Raw genomic sequence first — 18,912 nt, forward strand, 5'->3', positions numbered from 1 at the left:
ACGCTATGTCGACAAAAAAAACTCTTTCTTTTAAAAAACACTCTAATCTTCTTCAAATTAGAAATATATCAACTTTAGAATATGGTAAATAGAAGAAATAGTATGAATTGATAGTTTAAAAGAAATTTTATTCTGTCGATCTAAAGTATTTAAATATAGCAGCGTCGACTTTAGGCTCATCCAGGCTTATATATATATATATATATATATATATATATATATATATATATATATATATATATATATATATATATATATATATATATATATATATAAATTAGCAGTAGTAAAATATATTTATATATATATATAAAAATGAGTACTTTTTTTTGCGTGGCGAACATCGTGGTGAACAGACGCGTTTTCATACAGTTTAATATTTATTGGAATTTTTTTAATTCGTTAAATAAAAATTGATATGTCTAAATCAGAAGAGTTAGTTTCGATTGCTATGATGAGAGAGCTACTAAATATTCAAAAAGAAACAATTTTGTCTTTTTTTCATGAAGCATTATCGAACATAAATGAGAGGTTTGATAACTTTCAATCTAGTTTTAAAGAAGTTCGGCGAGAACTCGACGAAATGAAATCTGGATTAAATTTTGTTGGCGATGTATTCAACGATAAAGCTAGAGCAGTTGAGGAAAAAATTAATAAAGTTCACGACGATTTATCAAATGTACGAAAAATGCAGGGTAAAATATCTTCTGACAATATTGAGTTAAAATTAAAAAGCGTTGATATTGAAGACCGTAACAGAAGAAACAATTTAAGAATTGACGGGGTCGTTGAAAATAACGAAGAAAAGAATTGGGAAATCACAAAAAAAAAGGTAAAGCAACTATTTAAAGATAATCTTGGTATTGAAAAAGATATTATAATTGATCGGGCTCATCGATTGGGAGTAGCTAATGATAAACGAGAACGAACAATTGTCTTGAAGCTCCGGGATTACGAGGACAAAAAAACAATTTTGGAAAGAGCAACAAAATTAAAAGGAACTAATATCTTTCTAAACGAAGATTTTAGTTTTACCACGCGAAAAATTCAAAAGGAAATTTTTGATCAGGCGAAGATACATCGTCAAAATGGCTATTTTGCAAAAGTTGTTTACAACAAACTTATTGTTCACGAATTTCGAGAAAACACCCGCAACACAGATGTTATCCCGACGTGCGTAAACGAGTAACCGTTATGAGTATTTTAGTTTTTAATTATATTAAATATTTTTACATTATACATTTTTAAAAAATGGCAGCGCTTTTTCCAGAGAAATTAGATTTTCACAATTTAAATTTAGACTTTTTTGCGGACAACTTTATTAATAACCTATCAGAAGAAAATATAAATATTTTTCAAGAAACTCAAATGAACTTAATTGAACCTGTCATTTCGAAAAGGATACAAGTCCAAAACTTTTAGCAGTTAGTTTATAAGTTTGAATTAAAAATTGCTGTATGATTTATGTTTTTTTTATAAAAAATAAAAGATACATAAGTTATATATGTTCTTTATTTATCTACTTCTATGTTTAATTTCTTTAGCAACCTAGACATAATTTTAATAAAAATCATATTTTTGTTGATTTTGAAAGGTTTTAGTAAATGGACTTGTGCCCTTTTCGAAATGACAGGCTCAATTAACACACCGTATATTGATCCTTTTGAATTTAAAGTAATAGCAGATGATGGCTCATTTTCTGTATTACACATAAACATTAGAAGCATGCAGCAAAATTTTGATAAACTTAAAGAATTTTTAAATATTTTAAACTACACGTTCGACATCATATCTATTTCAGAGACTTGGCATGATACAGAAAGTTCTCTTGAATTAAATTCTAATTATATATTACCATTTTATAAACTAATAAGTCAATTAAGAGGAAATGGGAAAAAAGGAGGAGGATTAGGAATTTATGTCTTAGAAAAGTATGCTTTCAAGATAAAAAGTATACTAATCTTTTCAAATGATAATTATGAAAGCCTTTTCATTGAAATTATTTATAAAAAATACCGAAACATTTTAGTTGGATGTGTTTATCGTCCACCGAGTGGAAAAATAAAAAATTTCGAAACTTTTATCAAAAATACGATTATGAAAATAAATAAAGAAAATAAGACATTATATATAACTGGTGACATAAATCTTGCTGCTCTTTCTAACACAAAATTTCCAAAAATAAAATCTTTTTTTGATATGCTTTTTAAATTTAATGTCTTGTCAACTATTAATAAACCAACGCGAGTAACAAAAACCTCTGCAACAGCAATAGACAATATTTTTATCAATAATTATTTAGAAACGACATTTGAAACCGGTATATTTTTGACAGATATTAGCGATCATTTCCCGATATTCATAAAAATAAAAACTTTAAATCTATGTCTGATTGTCATTCAAAAATTGTACATTTAAAAAAACAAAATTTAAAATTGAGTAACACTAATAAATTACCAAGTAGACTAAAACAAGAAACATGGAACAACGTATATAAATGTAAAGATACTAATGAAGCTTACAATGCCTTTTTAAGTACATTTTTGGAGTACTTTTTTTGGAGTACTTTTTTTGGAGTACTTTTTTTGGAGTACTTTTTTTGAAACCTGTCCAAAAGAGATAATAACAACTAAGTCAAAAGCAATTGCTAATCCGTGGATGGATAAATCGTTATTAAAGTGCTCAAAAAAAAAGCAAAAACTTTACAATAAATTTTTGAAAAATAGAAACAATGATAATGAAAAAAATTGCAAAAATTATAAATTTTTTTACCAAGATCTCATTAAAAATGCAAAAAAAAAAATATTACAGTAATCAAATTAACAAATTCAAATTTGATAGCAAAAAAACATGGTCCATCATTAATCTCATAATGGGAAGAGAAAAACTAAATTCACCTTCTCTTCCTAAACGAATTGTTATTGAAAATAACGATATATTTTGTCAAAAACTAATTGCAGTTTCAATTTCTTAAATTGGCAAAAGTAATTCCATTATACAAATGTAATGATCATTCTGACATTACAAACTACAGACCTATATCAATACTTTCTGTATTTTCAAAGCTCTTCGAACGTGTAGTTTATAATAGAATCTATGATTACTTCATTAAAAACAATTTTTTTTACCCAAAACAGTTTGGCTTTCAAAAAAATCTCTCTACAGAGCATGCAATCATTGAAATAGTAAATCAAATAACTAATGGTTTTGAAAATAATAAATTTACTTTAGGAGTGTTTCTTGATTTATCAAAAGCATTCGATACAGTGGACCATTGCATTCTCTTAGATAAATTAAGGCATTACGGAATAATAAATAAAACTTATTATTGGATTAAAAGCTATCTTACAAACAGAAAACAATATGTAAATAATGTCCAATCTGGAGTATTAAATGTCATATGTGGAGTCCCGCAAGGATCGATTCTTGGTCCACTTCTTTTTCTAATATATATAAATGACTTTTGTAATGCATCTTTAAAAATGAACTCGGTCATGTTTGCAGGTGACACAAACTTATTTCTCACCAACAATGATACCAAGAAGTTATATGCAGACATGAATATTGAACTGTGTAAAGTAAACAACTGGTTTAAGACAAACGAACTCTCACTTAAAGCTGAGAAAACAAAGTATATACTATTTCACAAAAAAACACAAGAAGAAAATTTTCCTCTCAAGTTACCTAACCTATCTCTAAATGATATACTAGTAAATAAGCAATCCAATATAAGATTCTTAGGAATCATTGTTGATGAAAAATTATCCTGTTGATGAAAAATTATCCTGGCTTCCACATATAATATATATCCAGTCAAAAATCACCAAAATAATAGGTTTGATGTATCGAGTTCGCTCCTACGTCAATAAAAATAGTTTTAAATTAATCTACTTTGGGCTAATTCATAGCTTCATCAGCTATGGAAACATTTCATGGGCAAGTACTCAAGCGGCGAAGATTATAAAAGTTTATAATCTTCGCAAGTCTACAAAAACATGCCTGCAGAATCATTTACTAAAAAAATAGGCGTGAACACGCTAAACCCTTAATGAAAGATATGAAAATGATGAATGTGTTTGAAATAAATATCTACCAGCATTTAATTTTCATGTATCGTTATAATCTCAATATCTCTCCTATAAGTTTAATAACAAGTTTAAATTAAATAAAAATGATAGCTATAATCTTAGAGCGAATATGTCCAACACATATAAACTGCCTCGGATAATAAACAAATATTCAGTGTACAGCATTCTATATCGAGGTCCAAAAGTATGGAATACTTTTCAAAAAGGATTCAAAGGTACGGTAAATTCGTTAAGTTCATTCAAGTTTTTAACAAAAAAAGAAATTTTTAAAATATAAGAAACGTTTTTGGTTAATGATACTTTGAATAATTTCTCATAAATCTGTTTTTGTTTTATTTCAGTTTTGTTGGTTGCTTATCAATTTTATTAGCGAATTACGCGTTTTATTACGATATTTTATTGAAATTTTATTACGCATTTTGTAACATATTACGATATTTTTTTGAAATCTTGTTATAGGGGCTCTATGAAAAGATTGCGATAACGTACTGCCATCCTCATCTTCTTTGAGCCCCTATCTGTTTTACTTATTTTATTTATTGAAATTTTATATTACGAAGTTGTAAAATCTTATATTATATTAAAACAGAAAAAGAAAAAAAAAAAAAAGTAAAAAATCACTTAACGAAAATTTTTCACATTTTACACTGCATTTCATTAATAAAGACTCATCAGAAATGAATGATTAAATTAACAAAACTTCAATTTATACCAAAAACTAAATAACAGGAAGTTGTAGTTTAATTTTTGATATAAATTAAAGTTTTATTAATTTGATCGTTAATTTCTGATGAGTCTTTATTGATAAAACACAGTGTAAAATGTGAAAAATTTTCGTTAAGTGATTTTCTACTAATCTATAATTGCTCTGTTCTTTGAGATTGAGCACTCTATTTTGTAGAATATATTTTAAAATTGTTTAATTATATATATATATATATATATATATATATATATATATATATATATATATATATATATATATATATATATATATATATATATATATATATATATATATATATATATATATATTTACACACAAACACACACATATTGTTTATACTACGTTTCACAAAAACACTTCACATTTTTGTTGGTATTGTATATGCTTTAATGTATTTATTTCCTTATTTATAGTGTACCACAAAGAGAACCTAAATTAGAATAAACGTAGCACGACTACATGACCGGATGTAGATTTTCAAACAGAAATCTGAATATCTGTTTGCATTCATTACTAATAACATTTAAAAAAACCATACTTATGTCACAACCTGTACATAAAATAATAATTCATGGTGCTTCTATTACTATGTATTTTAAGTAACCTCAAATAGGTTCTTTGTCTGAGACAATTGAAGCTATTGAAGTCAGAAACAAGGAAAATAAAACTGCACAAGTTAGTCATGGACGTCTTACTTTCTTGGTAGAAAACACTAAAGATACAGCTGATTATTTGTTTGTGACATTTGATATGTATATTTATTGAGTGTTTTTTTTTAATGTTATCCTATTGTTAATAGTTTTGACTATTTTTGTTAGACTATTTTTGTTAATTTTTTTTTTTTTAGTATAGAAATCTCAATATAGTTTATAAAAACATTTCAAAGTTTTGTTGTCTTTTGTTTTAAAAAAAAATAAAGAAGTAATTTAATAAATTTTTACTAGTAATTAACTAATCTAGAAAGACCTATATCATGAATATCTGCGTTGAATTTTTAAAAAAACAGCTATTTTCATAGCAACAAGTTATAAAAAACATCTATTAGAACGTTAAGAAACTTTGTAAGAAATATAAGAGCGAAGAATCAAATAATAGCAGATTTGTTTATAATTTTAATAAGTTTATATTTAATGATATTGTTTATTATTATTTATTATTATATATTAAATCGTGTTGATGATACTGTTTGTAAAATTCTATAAAATATAGGCGCCCACTGTTTTTTGAATATTTATATAAAAATTGTTAAAAACAAAAATCAAAACAAAAGCAAATCAATGTAATAATTTCTTTTGATTCAAATATTAAAACCTATGTTTCCAAAAGAAAGTCGTGACGTCATTCTCATTCAGACCGCCGTCTGAATTATACTTTAAGGTGGTTTCTACATAATCATAAGTCAAAATTTTTTCAAAAGTTGATTTTTTGGCAAATTAGATATTCTAATGCAAAATATAACGTTCTTTCTATTTGTTAATGCTTTTTGCAATATTTACTATTTTATACAGGAAGGTATAAATTTGTGCCTAGCAATGGCCATAGCAACCGTTTTATTTTTTTAGTTATTATCTTAAATGTACATTAAAACTTCAACTAGTACATCTCTTTTGCTATTCTAATGTTGCCTTGTACGTCCAAGTTGTTAAATATTTAATAATTTTAAGTTATGCTGTTGCAAAGTGCAAACAGCAGGCAGGCTTTTTTATAATAACTTTTTTTACTTTTTTACTGTTTTCTAATGTGTTTGTTGAAATTATTTATCATTTTAGCTAGATTCTAGTAAAATAATAAAGATTTAATATGGGAAACCTTCGAAATAACAAAAGAAAGTCATCAAGAAAGGGTGTTGGGGCTCGTGGTTGGAAAAAATCTGCACATATTGTAAGTAATAAATGTGGTATCAATGGAAATAAAAAATGTAAATATTGAAAATATCACTAAAAAACAATTTACCATTAAACCAGCTGAACATTCTGGAAGTAGCGATGATTATTTTTTATTTATAAATTTTAAAATACTTATAGAAATGATAGAAGTAAGAAACGAGTGTCAAGAATGTGGGGAAGCCAATGTCAATATTGCCTTTAGAAATACTAATAATAAGTTATTTTCTGCATACAAAAATTCTGCACTAGAAAGTATGCAAAATGCTGCAAATGAAACAAAAATGGAAAAAATTGTCCCAGGTAATTTGCAAAAAAGAGGACACTCCTCGTTGAACGGTGCAGTCACAGCAGTAAGCAAAGGAAAGTGTTTGGATGTTATTGTTTTATCAAAACATTATAGTCAGTGTATAATATGGGGTGGAAAAAAAGAGACATTAGAATACACAAATTGGAAAGTTGCACATAATTGTAAAATTAACATCAAAATTTATCAAGAGCAATTGAATCCTCAGGTGCTATTGATATATTTCAGCAATCTGTAAGTCGAAATAAACTAGTTTATAATAAGTATCTTGGAAATGGAGACACAGTTTCTTACAAAGAAGTTGTTAACTCCAAACCCTACAAAGCACAGTTTGGTATTACACCTGTTAAACCATAAATTTATTGAACATGTAAACAGACGAAAAGGTTCTCGATTTAGAATATTATAAAAATATAAAAATGCCTCTCCACCATTTGGTGGAAAAAGAAAATTGACAAACAATTCCATCAATTCAATAACAAATTATATTGGTACTGCCATTCGAAGAAGTCGATAAAAAAATTTACACAATGAAAAAGTGGATAGGTGCTATCCTTCATCGTTGTACCAACTTTTCTAACTTAGATAAGTGCCACAAGTTTTGTCCGCCAGGAGAAGATTCATGGTGTAGTTATAATAAAAATAAACTAAAAAAACACAAAGAGAGGATTACTTTACCAAAGTGGATGTTTCCTATCTTGTCAAAGATTTTCCAAGATCTTTCAAATGATGACCTTCTTCGCAAGTGCGTCCACAAGGAAACTCAAAATGCTAACGAGTCCCTGAATAATATTATCTGGATAAATTGTCCTAACCAAGTCTTTGTAGAAAGATCAATTCTACAGTTAGGTGTATATAGTGCTATTCTTCAATTCAACGAAGGTCAATTTGGACTTAAAGTGTATGAAAAACTTGGAATACAGACCGGTGTCTATTTTAATATTATATCTGAAAAAATGAACCGACACAGCATCCAAAATTTACTTATTACAACATCAGAAAAGACTAAAGCAAAAAGAAAAAACCTAAAAGCCATCATGAAGGGTTTATTGGATAAAGACATAAAGAGGGAGGAGAAACTTATTTAAAAGGAGGATTTTAGTTTTAAAAACAAATTTAATTTCTTGTTTTTTGATTTTCTACCATATCGTTTTTCAAGAAAATTGTCTCACGAAAAACATCATAAATTTTGAATTAATAGTGATAACTACTTGAAATTTTCAGGGCTTATTCATCCAGTGTACTGATAATGCCTGAGTTTTTTTCAAATAAATTTATTTTTTGTAAGTCGTGGTTAGAGGTTAGAGTTGAGTGGTTAGAGGTGAGTGGTTAGAGGTCGTGGTCTAAGGTTAGAGGCCAAGTAGCAGATTTTTCGAAAATACAGTTGTTTTGAAGCATAACTTTTACTAGAAGCAAAATCTTTTAATAAAAAAACACTCACGCACTAGATACAGGTAGCACACACAAGTATACCAAGTTTGAAAGTAAAATAAGCTTTTATTCATGAGAAATTGTGTTTTGAGTAAACTCTACTTTTTGGGGTTATTTTGACTCTATAGGCCTCTATGTGATCATCAATATATTTTTTGAGTTCGAAAAATTATTTTTTTTTACTCGTTCTGTACCTACTATTGAAAAAATTAATGAATAAAAAGTTTTAATTACATAAGAACCACCTTATGTTGTTTAATTGCAACTTCTCCTCAAAAAATCGACCTATCTCACGCACTTCTGTCCCTCACAAGGTAATGGAATGACTTGTACACAGACACTTTACTGACCACTTGAAAAAAAAATAAACTCATCAGCTCTGCTCAACACGGATTCTGAAAGGGAAAAGGTTGCGCCACAAACCTACTTGAAACTACCGACATCCTGACTGAAGTTGCTCGCAACCGATATCTTATTCACAGACTTTGATAAAGCATTCGATAAAGTAACGCACCGTCTTCTGCTGCATAATCTCAAACCCTATGAAGTGTCCGAAAACTTGCATAAATGGATCAAGAGCTGCCAAACCAACCTTCTACAACGCGTAACCACTGATAACAATAAATTCGATTCGAAAACAGTATCGAACGGTTTGCCACAAGGATCTGTTCTTTGACTACTTCTTTTCCTTATCTACATTAACGATTTGTCAAACAAAATACGACACCACTTTAAAATGTATGCAGGCAACTGTAAAATAATTAAAGTCCTCGAATTAAATCATGACAAAGTCATGCACACTGGGCGCAGCAAGAACAAAAATTGACTGCAATTTATACAAGAAATAACTTGGTAGGCCAACTGCATCAGCTATCATGCACGTCATCTGAACGAGACCTAGGCCTTTTAATGACTAGCGTCTAAAAGTTAAAAACAAATCTGCTTGGCTGCATCAGCTGACAACCAAGTGCTTGGCAGGCTCAAGAAGGCTTTTCGAGGTCAAAGTTCTGCAGTATAGCGAACACTGTATTTTTTGTACGTTCGCCCGCATCTACAATTTTGCCGTACAAGTCATCGTTTTTAGCTAAAGACATAGGCAAATTCGAGCGAGCCACAAAACATATTGCCACCTTAAATCATCTTCCGTATACTCAGAGACATTTAAGCCTTAACCAGAAAATACTAACTGAACAATAAGTAAAAAGAGACCTTATTGAGTAATATAAAATCATGAGCAAAATCGACAAAGTTAAATACAGGTCCCACAACTTCAACGAAACATCAAGTCTTTAAAGTACAGCCTTCGGCCACAAGGACACACTAAACAACTGAAAGTACAACTTGTTCAAAATTGACCTGAAAAAAACAACTTCTTCACCAACCGTGTTGTAAAATCTTGGAATTATGTAACCGAAAATGCGGTAGAGGCAAAATACTTGAACAATTTCAATCACGAACTTTCTCTGCTCCGGCACCTTCACTTTAGCTGAAATGGAAAAACTGTATTTTTATAATAAAGAGACCTGGTGTGCCGCGCTTTGTCAACAACTTGTAAATTTTGTTGACCATGAATAAACCAAACTAAAAAAAAAATCTAAAGTAATTTTAGGTAGATTTATAGGTAGTTTTAAGCAATCTAAATTTTTTTACTTAAGTAAACAATAAAAAACTCGGAAATTACTGTTTTATTTATGTCATAATTGACATGCAAGAAACTTTCGATTTAAAAAATGATTCTAAATCACTATATTGATGTGGTAAATTTGCATCCAGAAAAGTACTTTGCGCAGATTATTGCAGATAATTGTAGTAATTAATAATACCATTTTTTTGTATTAGCAATTTTCAAGAACACAAAAGAATAAGACTACTCGTGTTATGAACTTTCTGATGTAGATACAAATGTTAACGATTTTTTAAAATCACTAAAGAAACATTTTTGTATGAAATTTAAATCTTATTATCATAAATTGTAATTGTAACATAATTATTTTTAATAAAAAAAAAAAAAATAGATTGACAGAAAAAATATTTTTTGATAAAATTGATGAAAATAAATTGTTTTCAGATTATTGTTAAGGTGGTTCCCCTAGAGAAAAAACACGATTTGAAAAAAAAAATCAAATTTGTATATATATATTTTTTTTAAATGCCATTCTATACTCTTTCCAATGATATACTGTTTGATAGGTCATTTGAAGTATATACAGTATTGGACAAAACATTTGCAACCAACATCGAACAATGCTGAAAAGTGTTCCTAATTTTTCATGTCTTAAAAACGAAACGAACTATACTACCACAGCAAACAGTTCAGGAGTCTGGAGTCATAGCATGCCATGACATGAGCAATCAGCTGACAGGTGACAGCACACAGGCAGATTTTCGTTGACAAGTGCAATTTTGCAGTGGACAAAACAAGTGCAACTTTTTTGGTTTGTTTCATTTTCTTAAGTCTGGTCTGTGTCAACGTCACGGAAGTTTTTTAATAATTGAAGGAAGTATCCAGAAGTTTCCAGAAGCATGCAGAAGCGTCCAGAAGTTTCCAGAAGAAGCATCTGGAAGCATCCAGTAGCATCCAGAAATATCCAGAAACATTCAGAAGCATTTAGACGCATCCAGAAGCTTCCAGAAGCATCGAAAAGAAGCATCTAGAATCTTCCAGAACAGGTTCACACAGATTCATTTTACTATATAAGAGACATGTAAATCGACATGTAATTCAGTCAGTATATGGAAGTCAATCAGTCAGTATTATCAAGACTGTTTATCAAAGTGAGTTTTATCAAAGTGTTTTATCGAAGAACATCAATACAAGAAGTGAAATACAACAAGTGTTTCACTACATCAATACAGTCATCATACCAGCCAAGACGTTGTGTTCCACAGAGCATTATTGTATCATCACAAGGTTAATTTAAAACGGTAAGCCTTGAGAAGCGTGATTATTTATTTTTATTATTTTTATGACTTCAAGTGCAAAAATGGCTCCCGACAGTCTTGGATTGGAATTAAAAAAGAAAATTATTGGCGATTACGTAAGAAGAATGTCACAAAAAAGTATTTGTGATAAATATCGCGTGAAAGAATGGACCGTATCAAGACTATGTTCCAAATATCGTTCTACAGGGAAGTTGGCAGCAGATAACAAAGGTGGAAGACCGCGTTCCACCACTTCTAGAGAGGATTCTATGATCGTCAGATCCGTCAAGATGGATCACTGGATATCATCAGACGAGATACAAAAGCAATTAGAGCTGCCTGTATCGAACAATCAGACGACGTGCTGTTGAAGACGAATTGTTTTCTCGACGCCCTGCAAAGAAACCGCTGATTTCACTAAAAAACCAGGAAAAGGACTCCTGTTTGCTACATCTCATTTTGACCGGAATGTGCAGAAATGGCGAACTATCCTGTTCAGTGATTAATCGAAGTTCAACATCATTGGGAGCGATGGCATTTGCCGTGTACGTCGACCGGCCGGAAAACGCATCGATTTACGTTACTGCCATTAGACCGTGAAGCATGGTGGAGGCAATGTATTGGTCTGGGGATGTTTTTCTGCTAACGGTCTAGGTTCAATACATCGAAACGATGGAATAATAGACCGTATCATGTATAAAAATATCCTGAAAGATGTTATGTTACCTCATGCTGAATGGAATATGCCAATAAAATGGGTTTTTCAGCAAGACAACGATCCGAAACACACTGCAAAAGTAGTCAAGCAGTGGTTTCAAGACAACCACCTATCGGTGATGGATTAGCCGCTTCAATCCTCGGATCTCAACCCTATCGAGAACCTGTGAGATATCGTCAACCACAGAATTAATCGTGAAGGTGTTCGTAATAAGGATCAACTGTTTGAACAAATCCAAAAGGCCTGGGCAGCGATTCCACAAAGTTTCACCTGATCGAATCAATGCCTCGAAGATGCAAGGCTGTGATCGACAACAAAAGATTCGCCACGAAATATTGATAGCAAAATACAGCTTGGTCAACATTTTGTCGAGTTGCACTTGTTTTGTCCAGAAGGAAATCAATTTTTTTTAATACTTTTGATTAATTTATTAATTTTCGTATACAAATAATGAACTTTGTGATGAATAAAACTTGAAGAACTTTGTCTCTAAACATTAACATAGTTATTTCTCTAAATTAAAAAAATGCAGCATTTTTATATAAAGAAACTAAATTAGCATTATTTGGTTGCACTCGTTTTGTCCGATACTGTGTATGAAAAATTTGGGTTTTAGAATATGGGTACTTTAAAAATGTCCCTAACAACGCCTTAGCAACACATTTTGTCTATATATATATTTGACAAATTGACCAAAATAAGGGGTCATTTTTTTGTTTTTTGTTTTGCTATGATTCTAAAGCACTATATGTTCTGTAAATTACTCAAATGTGCACGAATTATTTAATGAAACAGGAGAAAGCTAATGAAAATAAAGTTAGTGTGGTTTGCAGAGATATATTTTGCCTGTTTTAAAATGCTATGTTTGTTATGCTTTATAAATGTATTTTTATTTTGTTTTCAATAAATATTATTTCTAAATAATAACAATTTCAATAATAATTTTAACTGAGTGTATTTTAAGTGCATCTATATAATGGCCAATCAAATAAATAGAATTAGAGCAACCAAACGTAAAAAGATTTTTTGTGTTAGAATTAAACAGAAGATGTTCCTGATAACTTACGTAGTCGAAAAATCAAAAACGAAAGTTAGTAGATGAATCTCACGATAAAGAAAGGAATGTAGATTCAGATAATTTAAACTTGATTATAAATTTTACTTTACTAAAAGATTTTTTGAACTCCTTTTTATGTTGTCCTGAATGTAATTCAAAAAACCTTGAACTTATTGATTAACTTTCTTTTCGAATGGGCTATGCACACAAACTGAATTTAAATTGTCACGACTGCCCTTATAGCATTTGATCTTTTACTTCACCAGAATGTGCACAATCTGAAATATACAGGGTCACCATAGATTCGAAATCAATGTTTTAGCAATATTTTTATATCGTGAAGTTGGAAAAGGCTATAAATCAATGACAAATGTTAGTAGATGCCTGAATATGTTTTTGATCACAGAAACATCTTACCATGCTCTCAATAACTTATTGTGTCAAGCCTATTATGAAGCTGCTAGTACTAGTATACAGGAGTCAGTATCTGATATAAAAACCACCCCTAATGATAAAACTAAACCAATTAATTGTCGAGTTTCTGTTGATGGCACCTGGCAAAAACGTAGGTTTTCATCATTGAATGGAGTTGTAACAGAAATAAACCGTAGTAGATGCGTTTACGTTCATGTTATGTCAAAAAGTTGCAAAAAGTGTTCTGTTTGGAAAAAAAGGAAAAATAATTCTGACTACAATTACGATCAATGGAAAGCAGAACATTTTAAAAGCGGTGAATCCGAAATTAATCACTTAAAATCATCAAGTGCTATGGATGCTGCTGTGGCTATAGAAATCTTTTCAAGATCAATAAAAAAGAATGGTCTAATTTATAATGAATATTTAGGAGATGGAGATTCTTCATCTTACTCTGAGGTAGTTTCCAGTGAACCATATAAAGAACATGGTAATATTGTTCCCCAAAAACTAGAGTGTATTGGGCATGTTCAAAAACGCCTCGGTACTCGATTGCGAAACATGGTAAAAAAATATAAAGGAACATCAACTCCTTTGTAAGGTAAAAGAAAGCTTGCAGAAAAGACCATCAATTCAATGCAAAATTATTTTGGCAGGGCTAAAAGAGAAAATAAAAACAATCTGTATGCAATGAAAAAAGCCACTGGTGCTTTTGTTTGGCATTGTACTGACTTTAAAAATTCTGAGTACCGTCATAGATTTTGTCCTGTTGGCAAAGATAGCTGGTGTAAATACAAAGAAAACAGTGATTACAAACCTAGTATTAATCTAGATATATGGATTCATAACCTGCTTTTACCAGTATTTGTTTTGCTGTCTGATGAGGAACTACTCCGAAAATGTCTCCATAGTGAAACACAAAATTCAAAGGAAGCTTTTAATAATGTCATATGGAATAAATGTCCAAAAAATGTTTACCTTAGGAGATCAGTGTTAGACAAATTCAGCTGTATTAGACTTAAATGATGGTGGTTTTAGTGTGTGTCCTGTTTTTAAATATTTTGGAATTTCGAATGGTTACTGTTTTGACCAATTATCTGTTAATGGAGATTAAGAATGTATTGCGTTATGTAAGAGCGCTAAAAAGACCAACGAAAAAAGAAAAATCAGAAGAAAAAAAAATAAGGGCTGCTAAAAAGGGTTATATTGACCAAAAAAAGCCAAGAAAAGTTATTTATCTGGTGGATTTTAAATTTGTATTATTTTTTTTGTATTTAGTTTTTTAAATTGCATTTTTAGCGAAATATGATTTTCATGCAATTTTAAATTTTTAAAACCTCATATTTTCATAAATATTAAACGTTATGACTTGAAATTTTCAGGAAACATTCTTCAAACATATACCTAGAAACTGAGTGGAAAGAAATCTTTATTCTTTATTCGATTTAATTTATTTTAATTTTATAACTAGATAGAGGGTTGCAAAAGAGTATTTTTTTACATTGAACGCCCATATGAGTTTTTCAGCTTTTATATAGATCTTTTTTTCCGCTCATTCACTTTATATATATGTAATTTAGCATTGTACCAATTTTAATATTTTATACATTAGTTGTTTTAAAGTTATTGTGTCCCAAGTTTCTCCTAAATTTGCTCATAAAATAGCAAAAAAAATGCTGACTCAGCTTTAAAAAATGCCCATTTTGTTATAAAATTAAAATTTTTAAATTCGTATTTAAATCTAGTATTTAAATATTGATATGAAAACAATTCGCTACTAAAGAAAATAGTTTTTTTCTAGGGGAACCACCTTAAATGGGAGCAAAAATAAATATAGTTATTAAACTGCACGTTTATAAAGTTGTATATCAGGAGATTCATCATCATATAACACATTGTCTTATGAATGCTCTTGTCATATATTAAAATACTTTATCAATGCAATTGCTACTTCTGATTTATTAGTCACATACATTAATATCTTTTATTGAACAACTCGGAATTAAAAAGTCACCGGTAAAAAAAAAATATATATATACCATTGATACCTCTCCCACCAAACCTTAATATCTGTTATTGAGAACCACGTATCCATCTACCCTTAGTTTATTATTACTTATCATTTTGTCATTTACGAAAACTTATAAGGTCCCTTTACCCCATACTAACATCATTACCACTTGTATTTAATTACACACCATTACCATCCTTATAACTCAAATGTTTTTTGACCCAGATATTGGACCCTTTAAACAATCTTGTTTAATTAAACCATTATAATTTCTCATCACCCGGTGTACACATCTCACCCTTAGTATAACCTTGTTCATTTATAAAAATTATAAAATTCTTTTACCTCATACCGCTAACACACCATTATTACTACCTTTAATGCCACCTGTTAATCGAATTACCTATCCCACCCTTTTAATTACCTTGTTCAAAGGAACCATTATAATTTATTATACCACCCCATCTTAAACCGCAACCGACTCTCATTATTTATGGTCATAACTGTTGATTTAAAAAAGATTTAAAAAAATAATTAAATATCAATTAGGCCTAACAACAAACGTTATTTAATTGGAAATTTTTATTTCGAACAAAATAACTTCGACCAAAAATTCTACAAAACTTTCGAATTTTATTATGTTGACAACAAATTTTTTTTGAAAGAAACAAAGACGGACGAAAACTTAAACATCTAAAAATAATTGACATAAACGTAAATTTATATTGTGTAAATCGAAAACAAATATAATTTTAATTTTTCATTGCAAAATTAAATATCTAAAAAATTACATAAAAATAAATACAAAAAACATTTAACGAAAAATTTTCTGCATAAAGTTACAAATAATTTTAGAGTTTTAAAAGTTCTAAAAAATATTTTAAGTTAAACCATTAAATAAAATATAACAAAAATTTATCTAGTTTTTATTTATCTTAATTATGATTATATATTTCATGAACAATGAAATAAAAATATAATTAACAAAAAACAATAACAAAAATTTCAAAAAGGTTTTGAAAAAATATAATCATATTAGAGTTATTACTAATAAAGTTATATAATAAAAATTATATATATTAATAATACAATAGTTATATAATTATTAAAACTAATAATTATATATACTATAATTATTAAAATTATTTATTATTAATATATTTTGATCCTTTAAATAAAAAATTATTCCTTTAAATAATTTAGAAAATAAATGGAAAATTTTAAAATATTATTAAAATTAATTTGTACATTTTAAAACATATTTAATTATAAAATAATATATTAAATATTTCATTTATTTTATTTAAGATATTAAACATTTTTTTCTGTGTTATAAAGTTTTTTAGTTTATCGAGGTTATGAAAATCATCTCCACGGTAGACGATCTCCAACCACTTGAGATTCAAACAACGAATCCATTCACAAATCTCTTCAATGAAATAGATGTCGTCGTGAAGGTCAAGTACTAATCCTTCACAAAGATTAATCCACGGAAGAAAATTTTCTTCAAAATCTTTTTTCGTTATTAAATAACTTGAGATGTCTATCCTCAACACTTCAATCTTATCTTTCGGTTTCCATCCTTCGAATTTAATTGGACAACGAAAGCTACCAAAGACGACTTCGCGAACATTTGTTGAACATTGAATTATAAGATTTTTTTCTTCATCACTTAAAATATTTTTACGAACAATTAACCTCAATAACTTTCTTTTAGATTTAATGTAATGATTTACGAAATAATTTTCGCAAGAAGTTTCGTAAGAAGTTTTTCTATTGTCAATCGAAATCGTCCAGTCTCGTTTATCGACGATTAATTTTCTTTTATCAGTAAATGATGATTGACTTTCATAAAAACATTCAATGAATAAATTAACGTAAGAAGTATTGAAAAAATAATCGATTGTATTTTGACGACATTTAAGTAGACGATCTAAAGAAAAAATAAATATTATATTTAAATAATCAAATAAATAATAATTTAAACAATAATCGGAATTAATAACATATGCATAATATATATAATGAAATACAATTAACATAATGATACATATATTTATAAAAATAAAATTTATAACATAATTTCATAATAAATATATTTATATATATAATATATTTACATATTACGTATAAAAAGTTAAAAAAGAATAAAAAATCAATAAAAAATATTATAATTTAATACATTATATATTACATAATAGTATTTACATTAATATTAAATTATATACGTTTGAATAATAAAATTATTTATAAAAAGAAAAAAAAAGAAACTTTTAATTAAACAATTTTTTACTCAAATTATAAAAAATATTTTAACTTTATCAATTTAAACATAATTTTTGTCACATTTTTTAAACTTCATTTTACCATAAATATAACATATTTAAAATAATGTAAAAAAATTTTTTTAAATTAATATTAATGATTAACTTATATTCATATTAATGTTAAAAACAAATTACAAAAGTGATTTAAATTTAACCAAGTAATGTAACAAGTCAACAAACAAAACGCATTTCATTTATACGTTGATTTGAAGTTAAATGAATATTTGAAATCGAATTTCAAATAAAGAACTTAATAATGAAAATCTCCGTCGATATATTTGAAATAAATTATGTGAAAAACTATTAAATACACAAAGAGTGAGAGTTTAATTTTTGTTTATTCGAATTCGGCGTTGTTTGAATTTTTTTTTTTTGAAAAAAGCTCTTTAAAGAACTATTAACAAATAAATAGTGATAAAAAATAATTTACATATAACAAATATCAAAAAAAATATTTACCTAAATTAAATAATTTTCCGATGTTCAGAATTTTTATCTGTAATTGGGTGTTTAGTGAAAATTACGGACGTATAAAAAAGACGAATACAAAAAATACATCCAATTAATATTAAATAAGTGTTACTTTAATGTATTATTTAATGTAAGTTAATCATTATTAAAACGTTATTTATTAGTCTCTAAGCTCTATCTTTTATTAAAAAAAATAATGTTCAGTGAAAACTTGAATTGTTTAGTCCTCAAGCTCTTTGGGTTTAGTTATAGAAATGTATAACAGTAATGCAATAATTTGGTTTAAATACAAAAACATTCTCTAGCGTACTCTTTAAACAAACAAACAAAAAATTACACAAAACAATAGTGGCTATAAAAAAAGCAAATCATCAACTTAATTGTACAAAACATTTTTACAACTGTTGTATGACATTTCTACATTAATCGAAACAAAGTTAGCGTTTTATATTAACATTTAAATTAAAAAAAAATTGCCGTTCCCTCATAACATTTGTGAGATTTTACAAATAAGTAAATGTCCATTACTAAGTTAATAAATCAGGCAAAAACACAT

The 18,912-nt window shown here is 28.1% G+C and overlaps 1 protein-coding gene across 1 annotated transcript; it reads left to right on the forward strand.

The window, feature by feature from the left end:
• Nucleotides 1-418: 418 nt before the first annotated feature.
• Nucleotides 419-1,189, forward strand: LOC136075786 (uncharacterized). The gene has a single exon (XM_065789223.1). It carries the CDS (start codon nt 419-421, stop codon nt 1,187-1,189), a length of 771 nt encoding a protein of 256 aa, XP_065645295.1.
• The last annotated feature ends 17,723 nt before the right edge of the window (nt 1,190-18,912 follow it).

The sequence above is a fragment of the Hydra vulgaris genome, chromosome 02 (genome assembly GCF_038396675.1).
Source record: "Hydra vulgaris chromosome 02, alternate assembly HydraT2T_AEP".
Taxonomy (NCBI): domain Eukaryota; kingdom Metazoa; phylum Cnidaria; class Hydrozoa; order Anthoathecata; family Hydridae; genus Hydra; species Hydra vulgaris.

Bases quoted from the DNA above. Each gene is read 5' to 3' on its own strand.
- LOC136075786 (XM_065789223.1), top strand. From the start codon at position 419: ATGTCTAAATCAGAAGAGTTAGTTTCGATTGCTATGATGAGAGAGCTA.